We start from the raw sequence: 18,017 nt of genomic DNA, 5'->3' as shown, positions 1-18,017 counted from the left end.
AATAATACAAACCCTCAACTTCTGCACCGGTTTAACCACATTGGGTTTTTCCAGGGACATTGGTCCAAAAACAATGGTGTCACTTGTGTGTGTTATTTATTTCTTGCTAAGATTCTTGTTTCCGCATATTATTTAAAGTTGTGAAGGCTACAGTTGTATTTACTTCGATATTTATAGTAGAACATAGTAAATAACTTGCATGGATTAACAAGTAGGAGAAGTAATATCAGTTTTTTGCAGTGATTCAGGGTTTCTCAAATTTTCACACCGACATGATAGCTTGAACATCTGTATCTCCATTTTAGGTGAGGCCGACATGAGTTCTGTTAAATGAAGCTGACTTGATGATGATCTATTTGAAGGCGTCTTGAAGGAGACTTGCTGGAGGAGTCTTGGACCATTGAACAAATTGACATTGAACCGAATAAATAATCCTAAAGCCTACAATGGAGGCTTGACCTCTAACAATTGACCCAAGCATGAAACCCATGCTTTAACAAGTCAATTAAATCAGTAAAAATTCGTTTTGCTTTCTTTTGACAAATATATGACATTTTGACTTCAAGTACAATTATGAAGATCGAACCTAGTTACATTCTTCAACTCTAGCTACTGCTCTGTCTACAGAAGACTCTGCATTGCTGCTGACTTTGCACTGTGCCAACTGCACTGCTGCCAACTCTGCATTGTGCTCCCCAACATCTGATTGCTACTAGTCTGCAACTGTCACACAGCCTCTGACTGCATCTATTGCCACTGATCCATCTTGCTACTGAATACTGTGGGCCCCTGTAGCAAGGTATTGAACCATGAGGTGGAATTCTCAAGGATCGTGCCCATCTGTATTGCTCTGGGGCTACAACACCAAGTCACCCCACCTCACTCTTGGAGGTATATCAGCGAACATGACGAAGTCTTCCTCCAACTTGTAGGAAAGCCTATTGATCTCTGTTGAAGCTACTTGTTGGTCCTGCTTCTCCTCCTTGTCCTTCTTCTGGAGAGGACACTGGGTACTGTAGTGATCGAGCTCACCACATCTGAAGCATTTGACCTTCAACAGGTCCTCCTTATTCTTTCTCTGCTCCCCCCGTCCCTGACTGGGGCCCGTTGATGCGAGGGCCACATTCTTTTCCTCCTTCACCTGCTTTGATCTGCTGCTGCCACTGATGGAGCTCTTTAATAAAGCTCGACTCAACTTCTCCAGCTGCAAATCAGCCCACATCCTGTCCCACCTTGGCAAGGTATCTCTGCCCAAAATACTTTGGACGAATACCTTCCACTCCTCAGAGAGACTATTTAGTGCGAATCGCACTAGCTCTGTGGGTTGAGGCGCTGCCCCAACAACTGACAACTGTTTCAAGATTTCTTGAATCCTGGTGAGGAAGTAGTCTATGCCTCCCCCCTTCTGCATCCGGATGAGCCTCAACTTCTCCTCTAAGTTTTTCCGGTGCTCGGAAGTTCCCTGGTATAGCGTAGAGAGGGTATCCCACATCTCTTTGGCTGTTCCCTTGGTCGCTATATGTGATACAACATGATCCTTGACTCCGTCTAGGATCAGCCTCTTTGCCTGCGCCATCTTTCTATACTCCTTCAGCTGATCTGCATCTTGGGGTACTGCTACCACTACATCAATATATGGCTTCAGGCCATACTCATCTAGAAGGAAGGACATCCTTGCCTTCCAAATGACATAGTTGGAAGCTCCATCCAAACTGTCTTGACTACGAAGCCCAGTAGTGGCCATCTCAACAAATGTTAAAAATCTCCTCTTCTCTTCTCCTCAGCTGTTGTTCAGCTATTCGCACTCTAGAAACCCACAATGATTGCTGATCTGCAAGTAAAATCAAATTTCTTGAGACTAGAAGTTCCGTGAGGAAATTTTTCGCTCAGTGTGTGCTCTTCTTCCTTCCACTCGACGCTAGCTCTGCTCTAGCAAACTGCTGCAAAACTATTGCATCTAGCCAGAGATTTGCTTTGCGAAAATACTGGGTTTCTCCCTTTGCCTCTGGAATCACTCAATCTGGAGAGATCGAATTTTTCTGTCCCTCTCTAAAAAAAAAACGAATTCCTTAAGTAACTCGGCCTCTTGGCAAAGTGACTGCACTGCCCCTGGGAGTTTCGATCTGCTGCCCACACTGAACGATGAAATTCCTTCTCTCTTCGCCTCTGAGCTCTTCGGCTGATCGACTGCACACTGATACCATGTGAAAATTCCGAAACCCATAATCCTATTGCAGCAAGTAGAAATTATTCTCCAGTTAATCAAATTTAACAATTTATTTACTGTCTGCTACAACAAATACTGAATAAATCACACTGCAACCTACACAAATAAAACTACGGAGGAATAAATGCTAGCACACACACATAAAATAACACAGTTATTTTTGGACAAATGTCCCCGGAAAAACCCAACTTGGGAAAACCGGTGCAACAATTGGGAGTTTTAATATTAAGCAACAGTGAAATAATCTGAGTACAATTGCATGCCGAAACAGACATTCCTATAGAGAAATATTGGCAAGAAAAATTTAGTGAGGAAATCTCTTCACTCCACAGGCAAATTCAGGCTCTGACCTCAGCTCAAATTGAGCCGTCCAAGCTAGCTCTGCGTCACCTCTAGTCCCTTCTGCACTCAGTTCGAACCAACTTCTCCTCAAGCTGTCTGGTCTGCTATTGTCTCGGAAAATGCCTCTCGTGGCCTTCGAAACCTCTGTCCAGCTTCTAGCACTAAAACTCGGCTTTCCCCAACAAATTCAAAATTGCCTCTAGAGCCAGCGTTGCTTTGCGTCAGCCTTATCACCCACCATTTTGTGGGTGATATCCCTAGGAGAATTTTTTTCTCCATAATGGTCCTCAGCTGGCAGCCAACAACCTCTCGCAGCCACCAACTAGATCGATGTGCCATTTCTTCGCCACCTGAGCCAGCTGTGTGGTCCCTCACCCATCTGTCATGATCGAATGTTTGAAGGTGGGCCTCCCAAACCTAAAGGTATGCCTTGTTATTTGGTAATTGAGTATTCTAGTTTATTGATCATTGGAACTTTGGGTGTGGATTAATGGGAGGGGGTTCGGCAGAAAGAGTAGTCTAGGTCTGCGCTCTTGTCCCCTAGGTTACTTTGGGATGTTAACCTTGCACCCTAGTCCCGTGGGATCTCTTTTACTGACCTATTGGTTTTAGGGATGTTACTACATGGGAAACCCTAATTTTGGTTGTGTGGTCCTGCTCCCCGATTCGCATATATTACTCCCCTTCTGCTCATTACACCCCCAATCATCCCTCCTCGCACCTGGGTCCACCTTCCTCCAATCGGTCCACATAGGGTCAACCGCCCCCTCCCCTAGCCCCACATCTTGGGTCGGGCCTAGAATGATGCCCGAAGGTTGATGTAGCTAAAAGAAAAAGAAAAACATAATTGGCCACATTCAATCGGAAATTGTACCACAAAATGCAAAAGATGGTCGGGACAAAAGCATTTAGCATGTGGGCAAAAGCCATGAGATGAGCTCTACCCCATTCCATGGCCATCACCGTGGTTCCTACATGGCCCTTGAGGAGGCTCCTTTATCATTCAGGAACCCATGATTGTCCCAACTTTCGGTGTGCGATGAGCTGCCCCACCTTATAAAGGGTTAGCCGCTGCTATACTTTACACATCGTGCTCTCATTACCTAGAGCCCCGAGTAGTTAACCAAAGAAAAATCATAAAAAGACAAAAGGCATATGAAGAAGGGTGGAAAAATCAAGGTCGGGGTAACTCATGCATCACGATTGCTCCCTCCTGCACATTATTTATCCAAGTGTGGGCTTCCCTTTTATTAGCTACCCTTGTACCATGGCATGTGATCCAGGTTGCCCCCTTTCATTTCCTACTCCATTCCATGATTATGCCACATGCCACCACCATTTGAAGGATGTACCACGAACATACCACCCCCTTTAGAGGTAGAAACCACCTAATAGGATGCTTGGTTAACCCTATTTCCTACTCCATTCCATGATTATGCCACATTCCACCACCATTTGAAGGATGTACCACGAACATACCACCCCCTTTAGAGGTAGAAACCACCTAATAGGATGCCTGGTTAACCCTATTGCCAAAGCCCACTATGGAAGGGCATGCCATTATGAAGTGCTCACTTGTTATCCATGTTTTATAAACTCTTTTACTTGATTTCTATAATGAATTGGTGTGCTGGAAGGCACGAGGACACATTGGGCCTTATGCAGGATTGCAGGCGGTTTCCATTTGGGTTTGGTCTACCTATACGGGGTCCTGACCCTAGAGGGCTACATTGGCACATGTAGGGTGTGTTTATATAGGCCTCCACAGCAACAAACAACACTCCATGGATCCCCACAACCATTCAGAGATTGCTTATGGTTCACTTATTGGACGAGGAAGATGCATCTGATCCATTATGCCCAGCTGGCCTTAGAGTTGCACCATATACTTGGCTGATGATCCAGGACTTGCATGATGATGTGGCATCACCTACACCATCATCCTAGCCCTTGCAGGCGATCTACAGGCATCTTCAATTTGTTTGGAAACCCATGAGGACACTTGTGTGCCCCCAACTGTCATTTGGAGCACCACAGGTTATTACAAGGGGCCAACCCCTTGGTCCATTGCTTTTGGGAGTTCAACTACACATTATGGCACATATGGACTCCATTAGGTCTTCTCCAAGGCCCAACGAATGCACTATTCATTATTCGACCCCTTGAGAGGCTTATTTTTTTTGTTTATGAGATAATTTGGCGGGCTTGTCACCACAAGTTAGTTATTTTGCACATTATTTTATTGTAGGGGCTTATGTAGGCCTAATTATCTAAATCAAACTCATTAGAAGTTTATAAATACAAGCAATGTGAATTCATTTTAGCATCATCACTTGGTTGGACTTGTATCTCTTTAGAGAACTTCGCACTTTTTCTTGGAGGATGAATTGGAGCATGGAATGAATTTTGATGTTTGGATCATTTTCTCATCTTGGAGCTTCTTGTTTGGCAAATTTTTGATGGTTGGATATACTCTAATACAGTGTCGTTAAAATCGTGATATTATCGTTTTTTCGCGATTTTTTCAGCAAAAAGATAAAATCGCGAGTAGTACATGTATTAAAATTGCAAATTTTTGATGGTTGGTTCTATGTAAGTGCAATTTTAATGCTATTATTTGCCCTATCTTTGTCGCATAGATTGTTGCTAGGATTTCGCTATTCTAGGGCTAATTTGCTACATCTATTATTGCGAAGTTGTGGGAATTTTCTTTCTAGACAGTGATGCTTCATGTATGGGCCATGTATGATGAGTGAATGTTCCTAGGGATATTTCATTGTTGAAATTTATCTTGATAAGCCATCTATTTTGCAAAACGAAGTATAAAGTCTTTGAAGTTGCTCTCCTTTGCCCTAGTGCTAAGTGAAGTTGCCTTTAAGGCCTCCTTGACCAAGAAAATCAAATTCGAATTCATAATCATTCTTGACTCCAATCTCCCCAAAGGATTAGGCATTGGTCTACCATAGGTGATCACCCTAAAACTTATTTTTCTTCACCTTCTCCTCTTCTTTCTAGGTCTAGCCCCATAGGTCACCTAGGGCATCAAATATCTCACAATCTAGCCATCCAAATACTTCGATTTTTGGTCCACAACTGCGCTGGTGTGTCCTCAAGAAGCCCTCCAAATTTCATGAGATTCTGACGGTGGGATCTTGAGATATCGCAAGCCCTAGCTCAAAGACCAATTCTTGCCCTTGGTTTTCCTTAAGCTAGTTACCTCATAGGGATCATTGTGCCACCTTTCATTGATTTTTTTTTTTTTGATTCCCTTCCCTTCCTTGATTAGGTCAAGCTCATCATTGGTTGCTAAACCCTCCCCCCTTGAGCTAACTTGGGTCCATTTGGTCCTGTGTGGACCTGTTTCCTATCAAAGCTAACTTTTCAAGGATCACTTAGGAATCCAATTTCCATAAGGATTTTAAGGAATAGGAAGCTCCATTTCATGACATACTCCCTAAACCTAAATTGCAAATCCTCATCAACCTTCCTAGAAAAACCCTACACCTTTCTTATAAAGCAAGCAAGCCCTAATTTTTAGTTTCTCCTTGGATATGGTGATTGGAATCACTTCTTATCCATTGCATTGATATATTATTTGTAAGTGAGTCCTCATATCGGGTCTCCTCCTATTGGTGAAAGTTCTTAAAAAGTAGGGAACCTTAGCTGAGCTGATAGTGGCTAAGTCTCCACTGTTGCCCCTTTAGGATTCCCTTTAGGACCTCTGCTAGTTTGAGAAGTAACATTTTGGCGCCGTTGTCGGGGACACGAAACATGTGTTTTGTTCCCTGTACGACACATTTACATATCATTATTGGCAACTCCATTGGAAGAACGAAGCCCTAGTTCTTCATTGAACTTTAAGGTCGATGCTTGTAGGGTGAAGCAAGCATTTTTCTAGGCATCTTTAAAATCACCCTGGTGACTCCTACAAAATTTACATGTATACCCAAAGTAGGGTGTCTTTCTTTGATGATTTTCCCGCTTTGGACATTGCTAGCATCCCTGGGCACCCCAATCATGTCACAGGAAGGATGGTACGTGGGGTACCTGTGTTTGATGGTGACCCAAGCTCCGCAATTGACCATGTGGAAAGATTTAATGCACATACTTCAAAGGAGAAAGTGGTCCATTGGGATGTCCTTATGTTGTTATTCTTTATTTCTCTATATGGTCATAACTCATGGTTGCAAAATCACAAACCTAGGAGCATCTCATTTATTGAGGAGTTCATTGATGGCTTTCTTAGGCATTTTCAAGTATGCCCCGCATTGAGCATTCAAGAGCAAGGCTTCATCGAGCATCATTAAGACCTTGAGAATCTAAGTGATGAATGGGAAGAAGAGTTCTCCTTGGGTCCACATGATGAAAAGAATGATTTTGAGAACACGTGTTGGGAAGCATGAGTCCATGGAAAGTGAAGTTGAGCCTAACCTTACCTTTCTCAAGGATATTGCTCTCGATGAATCTCCTTTTGAGAACCTAGAAGAAGGTGACCCCATTAGCCCCTTGGAAGATGACATTGAAGGTTACTTCCTCATTGAAAAGGAGAAATGGGAAATTGTTGGTCCTAAATTTGACTGTGCTCCCATTTATGACATCGACAAGGAAGATGAGGTTGAGAGTGGTCTCCCATTTCTCTCGGGCATTATTTATGATGACATATCCATCGATACCCTTGAGAAGAAGGGTCATTATTTTCCCTTACATGAAAATGATGATTTTGAGGAGGAAAACCCGTTGAATATAATACTTCACCCTCCCCTTTGCCTTATCCTTTTGTTCATCACTTCAAGTCTTCCACAAGTGATTCCCTCGCCCCTTTTCAAATGATCCTAAGTGACCATGAGCCCTTTCCCCCTTCTGAGTATGGTGTCAAGGAAGAACCCCTCATTGACTATACTTTATCTCCTTTGACACACCCTCAAGATCATGATCAATTTATAATCCCCCCTTTTCGGTATGATCATCATGGGCAACCTACTTGTGTTTTTCCATCTCATCAGTCTCCCTTGCCTACTAATCATAATCCTATAGAGGCCATAAAATATGACATAAATGATAAGGACCATAATGGAAATAATATGCCCGAGGTTGCCATCTATCAAAAGTTTATGAGCCTAATCATTGACATCTCTATATTTTGGCTAGAAGAGAGGATCTCATGGACTAGATTACATCCTTTTCTTTCCTCTTCTCACGTGATCATCCATGTGTGGGCATTCTATTTTCCTACCTCCCACCAACCTTATCATCCATGTGATTCTGTCCACATTCGCTTTGGCATTTGCTACATGAGTAATCATATAGGCTGACATATTTATATTGATTTGATGATATGTTGGTTGCACTGGCTTTATGATTACACTTAGTATTAGTTTTGTACCATATGCATGTTAGGGTAGGATGCATTGCATGCTGATTTTCACATTAGAACTAATGACATATGATATTTATCATGGTAGATTAGCTACATTTAGATTAAAATTTGCATATTTTTATTTTCTTCTGTTGATTTTACAACCTAGCACTAAGCATGGGTTATCATAAGACACCATAAAAACATGTTGCCCTGTGGGTTTAGTCTATGGTATGTGTAGGTAATAGGTCTATAGTAACCAAGAGATTGCTGGTGTTCTCATGATCTCCAGTTCGAGTAGCTTTGCCCACTTTTCCTAGAGATCATGTCCCAGTTGGAGCCAGATGTTACCCACCATTTTGTGGGTGATATCCCTAGGAGATATTTTTTTCTCCATAATGGTCCTCAACCGATAGCTAACAACCCCTCACAACCACCAACTAGCTTGATGTGCCATTTCTCCGCCACCTGAGCCAACCATGTGGTCTCTCACCCATCTGTCATGATCGTATGTTTGAAGGTGGGCCTCCCAAACCTAAAGGTATGCCTTGTTATTTGGTAATTGAGTATTCTAGTTTATTTATCATGGAAACTTTGGGCATGGATTAATGGGGGGAATTCGGCAGAAAGAGTGGTCTAGGTCTGTGCTCTTGTCCCCTAGGTCTCTTTTGGGATGTTAACCTTGCACCCTAGTCCTGTGGGATCTCTTTTACTGACATATTGGTTTTAGGGATGGTACTACATGGAAAACCCTAATTTTGGTTGCGTGGTCCCGCTCCCCAATTCACATATATTACTTCCCTTGCGCTCATTACACCTCCAATCATTTCTCCTCCCACCTGGGTCCACATAGGGTCAACCACCCCTCCCCGAGACCCACATCTTGGGTCGGGCCTGGAATGATGCCTAGAGGTTGATGCAGCTAAAAGAAAAAGAAAAAGAAAAAGAATAATTGGCCACATTCAACAGGAAATTGTATCACAAAATGCAAAAGATAACCAGGACAAAAGCATTTAGCAGGTGGGCAAAAGCAATGACATGAGCTCTACCCCATTCCATGGCCATCACCCTGGTTCCTACATGGCCCTTGATGAGCCTCCTTTATCATTCAAGAACCCATGATTGTCCCAACGCTCGGTGGACGGTGATCTGCCCCGTATAAGGGGGTATCCACTGCTATACTTTACGCATCATGCTCCCATTACCTAGAGCCTCGAGCAGTTAACCAAAGAAAATCATAAAAAGGCAAAAGGCATATGAAGAAGGGTGGAAAAATCAAGGTTGGGGTAACTCATGCACCACGATTTCTCCCTCCTACACATTATTTACCCAAGTGTGGGCTTCCCTTTTATTAGCTACCCTTGTACCATGGCATGTGATCTAGGTTGCCCCCTTTCATTCCCTACTCCATTCCATCATTATGCCATGTGCCACCACCATTTGAAGGATGTACCATGGACATACCACCCCCTTTAGAGGTAGAAACTACCTAATAGGATGCCTGGTTAACCCAATTTGGAGCTGGGAGACATTAGCATATGCCAAAGGACACTATGGAAGGACATGTCATTATGAAGTGCTCACTTGTTATCCATGGTTTATAAACTCTTTTACTTGATTTCTTTAATGACTTGGTGTGCTGGAAGGCACGGAGATGCATTGGATCTTATGCAGGATTGCAGGTGGTTTCCATTTGGGTTTGGTCTCCCTATACGGGGTCCTAACCCTAGAGGGCTACATTGGCACATGTAGGGTGTGTATATAGAGCCATGGGCCTCCACAACAACATGCAACACTCCATGGATCCCCACAACCATTCAGAGATTACCCGTGGTTCACTTATTGGATGAGGAAGATGCCCCTGATCCATCATGCCCAACTGGCCCTAGAGTTGAATGATACACTTGTAAGATGATCCAGGATTTGCACGATTATGTGGCATTACCTACACCATCATCCTAGCCCTTGTAGACGATCTACAAGCATCTTCAATTTGTTTGGAGACCAATGTGGACACTTCTGTGCCCCCCCATGTCATTTGGAATACCACAGGTTATTACATGGGGCCAACCCCTTGTCCACTGCTTTTGGGTGTTCAACTACACATTATGGCACTTATGGACTCCATTAGGCCTCCTCCAAGGCCCAACGACATGCACTATTCATTATTCGACATCTTGAGAGGATTATTCTGTTTATCAACTAATTTGGTGGGATTGTCACCAAAAGTTAGTTATTCTACACATTATTTTATTGTAGGGGCTAATGTAGGCCTAATTAGCTAAATCAAACTCATTAGAAGTGTATAAATACAAGTGATGTGAATTCATTTTAGCATCATCCCTTGGTTGGACTTGAATATCTTTAGAGAACTTCACACTTTTTCTTGGAGGATGAATTGGAGCATGGAATGAATTTTGATGTTTGGATCATTTTCTCGTCTTGGAGGTTCTTGTTTCACAAATTTTTGATGGTTGGATGTACTCTAATACATCTAAGTGCAATTTTAATGCTATTCTTTGCTCTATTTTTGTCACATACATTGTTGCTGGTATTTCGATATTATAGAGCTAATGTGCTGCATCTATTATTGCAAAGTTGTGGAAATTTTGTTTCTAGATAGTGATGCTTCATGTACGGGCCATGTATTATGAGTGAATGTACCTAGGGATATTTCATGCTTGAAATTTATCTTGATAAGCCATCTATTTTGCAAAACGAAGTATAAAGTCTTTGAAGTTGCTCTCCTTTGCCCTAGTGCTAAGTGAAGCTGCCTATAAGGCCTCCTTGACCAAGAAAATCAAATCCGAATTCATAATCATTCTTGACTACAATCTCCCCAAAGGATTAGGCATTGATCTACCATAGGTGATCACCCTAAAACTTATTTTTCTTCACCTCCTCTTTTTTCTAGGTCTAGCCCCATAGGTCACTTAGGGCATCGAATATCTCACAATTAGCCATCTAAATACTTTGTTTTTGGTCCACAATTGCGTTGGTGTGTCCTCAGGAAGCTCTCCAAATTTCATGAGATTCCGACGGTGGGATCTTCAGATATAGCAAGCCCTAGCTCAAAGAGCAATTCTTGCCCTTGGTTTTCCTTAAGTTAGTTACCTCATAGCGATCATTGTGCCACCTTTCTTTGAATTTGTTTTTCTTTGATCCACTTCTCTTCCTTGATTAGGTCAAGCTCATCATTGGTTACTAAACCCTCCCCCCTTGACCTAACTTGGGGTCCATTTGGTCCTGTGTGGTCTTGTTTCCTATCAAAGTTAACTTTTCAAGGATCACTTAGGAATCCAAATTCCATAATGATTTTGAGGAATAGGAAGCTCCATTGCATGACATGCTCCCAAAACCTAACCCTCAAATCCTCTTCAACCTTTCCTAGAAAAACCCTACACCTTGCTTACAAATCAAGCAAGCTCTAATTTTTAGTTTCTCCTTGGAAATGGTGATTGGAATCACTTCTTATCCATTGCATTGATATATTATTTGTAAGTGAGTCTTCATACCGGGTCTCCTCCCATCGGTGAAAGTCCGTAGAGAGTAGGGAGCCTTAGCTGAGGTGGCAGTGGGCTAAGTCTCCATTGTTGCCCTTGTCCTAGAAGTTGGCCCTTTAGGACTTCTGCTAGTTTTAGCGATAACAAGCCTCACTGTGGCTCTTCTGCCTCTCTGCAAATGCACTCACCGGATTTGGAATCCTTCCTTCGGCTTCACTGTGTCTGCCCCTCTCTCACTGCTTCGATCTCACTAGCTCTCTCTCTGACAACTGACTGTTGCGACTTTGGAAATCAATCTACTCATGAAATCAAACTTCTGAAGTGTCTTCTCCAAGTGCCCATCGACTTCTTATAATCCGTTGTTGGGACTCCAATGACAAAGATTAAATCTTAATTGATGGCTAGGTTTAACTTGAAGTCGATCCATGTGAGTTTCTAGATCATTCATGCCTTGACTTAATTAATTTTGATTAACTAACCATATTCCCTAAGTTTAGACTTAGGAATATTTAAAAACTGACTATTAATCTTCTTAAGTAATTTCTAGGTGGAATTTCCATAAACAATTTCTAGGTTTTGGAGATCTCCTGTATTCTAGCCTATCCACAAAATTTCGTGGCTAGAACACATCTGGTGCTACAAAAACTAACATAGGGATGCCTCCTTGGTAGGGATCCCTTTTCCTTAGTCTACAGTGAGGGGCAAGGCCACCAAGGTGACAATGGGTGGCTTACCTTGTTGTTGCCTTTTGGCTCTCATGCTTCATGGTTAGACTTTCCCATGTAGTGAGAGTTTAAGTGGTAACATGACCAAGTCTGCCATGGATATTTCAGATGAACAATAATACCATCAATTATCTGTATGAAATGTTCTGTAAAGAAGACTGTCTTGGGGCTAAGATGTTGAGAAGGAGAGGCCCAAGTAACCTAGATGAACTGTCATTAGGTGTCTTCCCTAATCATCCTTTTAATCTCCCCCCTTAGGGGAGAGGGTGAGGAGGGCATATAAAGAGTACTTGAAGGGGGGTATATAGTCAATGGGAGAAAAGATAAAGATTCTGTAGGTCTGGGGATTCTACATTTTACGAGAACTATATGAAGCTCACATGTTAAGGAAAAAATGTGTTTACTTCCTGGCAAGCATTAATGGGGCATAGGCATTGAACACACGTGAAAACATGCTAATGCACGAGGTCTACTATAATTGAGTATCACAAGAACATGAAGATGTTTCTGCATAAGTGTACCATCAACGGTTATCACATATTCCTTAAAATGGTCCTTAAATAATTTTGTAGTAAAGCTGAAGTGCCATCCAAATGTATATTCGGTATGTGGGACATTTTCACAGATGTTTCTTTCCCTTAGCTTATGTAAATCACGCCTTTGTTATTTATGACGATCCTATTCAAAACCATATTTTTGCAAAATTCTTTCTTTTCCTGATTCAGTTTGTCTAAGCAACTGTATATTTGCTTGATTACTTCAGTCCTAAGATATTTTATAGCTGTAAATATTCTGTTGTCTGAACTTGAGACTGAGTATTGTTTTTCCATGGTTGCTGTAATCTAAGATATGTGATTTTCGTGTTTCCAGTCATGCTGCACTATATGATATGTTTCCTTTGTTTTTTAGTCATCTTTTCATATATAGCTTTTGTTTAAAGACCTTTTAATATTTGGATGATAACATCATGGTTATTTCCAATCTCAGTTTCAATTTCATACTTTTTTTAATTGAAATGCTGTTACTGGTTTTAGTGGGAAGAATACAAATATTGTTTCTTAGTGTTCAATGCCTTATCTTCAAACAATATATCTGCAAGTTAGAAAAGCTAACCATGATCCTGGATTTAAACTATGTTGGATTATTTGTGAAGCAGGTTCTTGTGGATGCTGAATGTACCCATGATGGATCTATAAAACATGTCTGTAAATTCGAGCAGTGGGGTTGGGACACACTTGAGCGGCGTTTATTGGATGCTGAACGTATCACCTCTATTACTTGTCTCCAGGTAAGTGACTAAGACTATACTATAATTTCACGTCTCTTTTCAAAGTCTTCAGTGATGTGTGCCAAGCTATGATGATTAGTCAGACAGTCAGACTCAAAGTCATCTGAATACCAGTACAATGTCTTCATTTCTAGTTCTTTGTCAGCTTTCGGCCATCAATTTTTGGCAAAGGCATCTATGCAGATCAAAGCTGCCCAATATTTGGATCCCACTGAGTATTCTGCTTTTATTTCTTCTTTAGTAGCTCTCAGAAAGATGTTATGAAGTTCATTGTATATACCCTTCCACTTTTTGCATTTCAAATTGTGAATATTTTTCTGTAAATATAAGATGTATTTTTCAAAAAAAAGTCATTTCATAATGTAAATCTCTACTTCAATGATAACATACTACATTTGTTGAAAGATTTTGCTTCTAGCATTGAATGTTAGCAGCTTTTTTCGGCAGAAAAGAATGTACAGCGCTTTAACTGTATTCCTGTTAATGACACTCTTCATACCTATTTAGCTTTTTTTACCTTGATCATTCGTTCGTGGTATACATAGCCAGATGAAAATTTTCCGTGGAAATAGAAACGATTTTTTAGAATGGTTATGGATGGGGTCTGCTGGATTCTACTCATCAGTGTCTTCGTATGGTGAGGGTTGTGATAGGAGCTGTTCATTCTACTTTATAGTGGAAAAAATCCATGGAGTCTTTCTCAGTGGCAAATTTTCCTATTCAATTCTTCTCCTCTCATTTCCTCCATCACAACCCTGTGTCTCAAAGTACATTGTGAAGATTTTTTAACTTTAAGATCATGGAAAAATAATACGTTGCTGCTGTTTTAAAGTGATATTTTGTATTCCATTTCTCTGATTTGTGGTTAGAAACCTGGACTCATCACTTTTATTTTCATTAGCAGTCTAGGTATGTTTATGTATATCTTGGCCTGGCATTTATCACGAATTACATTTGACAGCTTCCTTAAGCTGCAGCAGTAATGTAATCTAGCCATGGAATTTTGTTACTTTCCTGGCTGTATATGCAATAGTCCTCTCTGAAATATGATAGCTGACCAGGATTCTTGTTTAAATCCTGCGCTACTACTACCTTCATGCTCGAAGTCATTTTCTGTCATAATTATTTTAAAATGGTAGTTACCTTATATTGGGGAAGTATCCCGTTTGGGCATTGTCATACTATTCTCATATTGGTTCCTGATGTACATCAGTATCTAAAATGTTTTTGTTTGAGTTAGCCATCAATCTGTTGTCATACTCTTCATCAAACTTGCAGGAATGCATCGCCTAGCTTCTATTGTAGAACAGAGGAGAAATTGCATTCATCCCATGATTATCATTATCCAATATACCTGAAATAAAGGCTTTGTATCTGCATCGTTTCTCATCTTTGCCACACTTTTGGCATGTTGAAATGTCTGTTTTCATCATGAAAGAATTACACATCTACACCATTCCTTACTGCAGGCCCGTGTACCTGAATTGATGGTTTGGCTGGACTCTAAATTGTTTGAATGAGTGTGATTTAATAGCTTTCATTTCATCATTCAAGGAGAATACATATGTCTAAGGTGCAGTGGTTCACTGTTGTTTTCATTTCCTTAAATGCAGCTGCAGCTTTTGAATAATGGGTTCAGATTGTTGAAGACTGGTGGTACCCTTGTTTACAGCACTTGCAGGCAATATTGCATACTATTGTATTCTTCTTTAAATGCATCAGATTGCAATTTTTTGCTTTCATGCAATCCCATATGCTAGTATTCAAATCGGTTGATAATTGTAGGTATTCTTTGGTTTCTTATCCATGCAGCTTGACAACTGCGCAAAATGAAGGTGTTGTAGAACGATTCCTTGCAGTAACTCCCAATGCTGGTAAGAAAGCTAAGTCAAGCCTCAGATGACATTCACTGTTCTCATTCTTATAGATGTTTGTGATAGCCATCATTTACTTGAGATTGCATTATAGAATATTTTTTATTCCATTTATGTGTGGGGAAAAATGCATGACATGTAGTAAGATAAGATAATTTTATTAATATCCAACTAATGACTACATGGTACAAACATAGGTCAATGGGACTTTTACCTCCCAAGCCTGCACTTTAAGTTATAAAACCCTGAAAACAAGTGCAAACCTATGATCCAGGAGGATCTCCCTCTTGGACAAATTTTGCAAAAGGTGTCCATTGTTGGCACTTGATGAGCTCAAAACAGCTATGCACACCACTGAAAGCTCACAGAAACTTTGGGAAAATGTGGACGAGTTTGAAGTGTAAATGATTAATACTTTATGGATTTCAATTTGTACATGTATTTTTCATTTAATTTAGAAAATTGAAATTGAATTAAGTGGAGAATCCACCTCACAAACAATTTCCTAATCTCAAGTTGGAAGTTTAGATTTTCATGGGATTGTTTCCCTTAAAAATGTGGATGAGATCCTTGATATGTGGATCTGAGAGATTTTCTCCTTAAGAATCTCATAAGCTCCTCTTTTTATGGATCAAGAGAGTTATTCTCTCCTTGGAATGGGGATCTAAGGAGATATTTTCTCCTTTGTTTATGGATCTCAAAAAGTTGTAAATTCTCTTATGTACTCCTTGTTTAAAAAAAGTCTTTTAGGAGGAGGAAGGGAGAGGTTGCTAGAGAGAGCTTGTTGAAAGTTTTTGGAGAGCTTGTTTGAGAGAGTCTTGTTTAGAGGGCTTGTTGAAGAAGCTTTTGTTTTGAGAGCCTTGAGAGCTCAAGAGAGGATGTCTTTCTGAGAAATGTATGCATTGTATTGGCCTTGAAAGCTCTTTGGTAGTAGAAGGCAGTTTTGGGATTCAGTCCTTTTTGTAAACATTGTATACATTCAACCTCTTTTGAAGAAAGACAATAAAGCGATTCGACCTTTGGAGGCGAATCCAGAGATGTAGCCCAGTGGAGGGGGTGAACTCCGTTATCATCTTTGTCTTGATGCTTCATGTTCATGCTTGACTAAGTTCTTTTCTATGCAAGTTTATGTTGATATTTGCATATTTATGTGACAAATATATAGCATACTTTCTCAATCCCTTACAGTCAAGTTATAAAGACTTTATTGCAAGTTTTATGCTCTCTGGTTTTTAGATCACCCTAGGGGAACTTGGGAAGGTTACTCAGTGTCTTCTTAATAACACTTTCTCTCATGTTAAGGCAGCTCTCCTCCAGCACAAGTGGGAGACCCTATGAAAGATTATGATATTCTTTGATATAAATTAGTGAACAAATAGATCAGTGTCAACCTTGTTGGGCAATGGAGTGAGGGTAAGATTGAAGAGGGTTCGATTGAAATTGAATGGAGGCATAACTAAGTTGTTAACCACATATATTGATTAACCAAGTAGCCTTCATCAATATGCAGGATTGAAGAAAGGACATTTCCGAAGGTACACTTTGTCAAGCCATTTAAATCATGTGTGATCATTAACAAATAAAGATAGCAGCAGGTCTCTGAGAGAGTAGAAATGAAACCAGCAAAACAATATAATGATCAGTAACCAACAACAAGAGATAAGGAGGGTCTAAAGTCAACTTTGACCCTTTTTTATGGAGCAAAACAGCACTTTTACCAAAGTTCTTTACTGCATATTTATAAAGGCAACTTCAGCAACAGAATTCAGCCATCAAAGATGAAAAGAACAGGATGAACCTCACATAGAGTAAACCCTTAACTTGCCTTGCTTCGGTTAGATATTCAACTAAGCCTTTGAATCTTCTTCACACTCCTTCCACACCTTTTTTACCTTCAGCATCTAGTATTTATAGCCTTCAACGACCAATAAGTTTGTTTCCTTGATTAGTCCCTCCTCTTTCCTGATCCCTCTTTAGATGAAACTTGGCAGCCTTTTATAATATAAACTAGGCTGCACTTTCCACAATACATATTTCAGCTCCAACACACCTTTTCTTTGTCATGAATGCCTTATTAATGACCTTTTCCCTTTTCGCTTTTGACGTGTGACTTGTAGTTTGTTTTGCTCATTGGGTCAGGGCTGACCATCAAGCAACTTAAAAGTCATATTTCAAAAAGCTCTTTTTACATAAAGTTGGGGCTCCCTTTAATTAGGGCTGACCTCATCAACATCAAACATAATGCTTTTAATTTGATACTTTGCTCCTTAAGCTCAGGTAGTGTTTTTAAACTTGAACTCGGACTCAGAATTAGTTGAGGTCAACTTGGACTTGGACTGATCTGATTTCAATGATTCAATTTACTAAAAAAATAGTTAAAATATTTAAATTTTAATGAAAAATTATATTTTAAATATTCCAACCATGATTCCAAAAGATTATTGTGACTTTGAAAGAAAGCATTATGGATAAATGAGCAATGACAAACATAAATGATAAGCAATGTTCCGTCATTGCTTATATTGGGATCCTCATCATTAGTATTACCCTTTGCCTCTTGTCTAGCCTTTGCCTCTATCTTGATAAAGTAGGGAGTCTACGCCACCCAATTTTGATGGAACTATGTAATTTAAACAAGTTATATTATTGTAGAAAATCTTAACATATGTAATCAATGATTTTGGTTTGAGTGAAGGGTACAT

At 40.4% G+C, this 18,017-nt stretch overlaps 1 protein-coding gene across 3 annotated transcripts in view; it reads left to right on the top strand.

Moving 5' to 3' along the window:
* Positions 1-18,017, top strand: part of LOC149228208 (S-adenosyl-L-methionine-dependent methyltransferases superfamily protein) — a 178,772-nt gene that overhangs the window by 111,258 nt on the left and 49,497 nt on the right. For all 3 annotated transcript variants that reach the window (XR_016247847.1, XM_089378101.1, XM_089378100.1), the window contains exons 6-8: positions 13,310-13,441; positions 15,055-15,122; positions 15,254-15,315. Coding sequence is in view for 2 of the 3 variants with exons in the window: in XM_089378101.1 (XP_089234227.1) it covers positions 13,310-13,441; positions 15,055-15,122; positions 15,254-15,315 (262 nt within the window). In the remaining variant the exon portion in view is untranslated. The remainder of the gene's footprint in view (positions 1-13,309; positions 13,442-15,054; positions 15,123-15,253; positions 15,316-18,017) is intronic.

Source organism: Pinus tabuliformis, chromosome J, assembly GCF_031772625.1.
Source record: "Pinus tabuliformis cultivar Carrire ecotype Pingquan chromosome J, CPIR1, whole genome shotgun sequence".
Lineage (NCBI taxonomy): Eukaryota > Viridiplantae > Streptophyta > Pinopsida > Pinales > Pinaceae > Pinus > Pinus tabuliformis.
The sequence above is the reverse complement of the archived record's forward strand: the minus strand, read 5'-3'. Positions and strand labels throughout refer to the sequence as shown.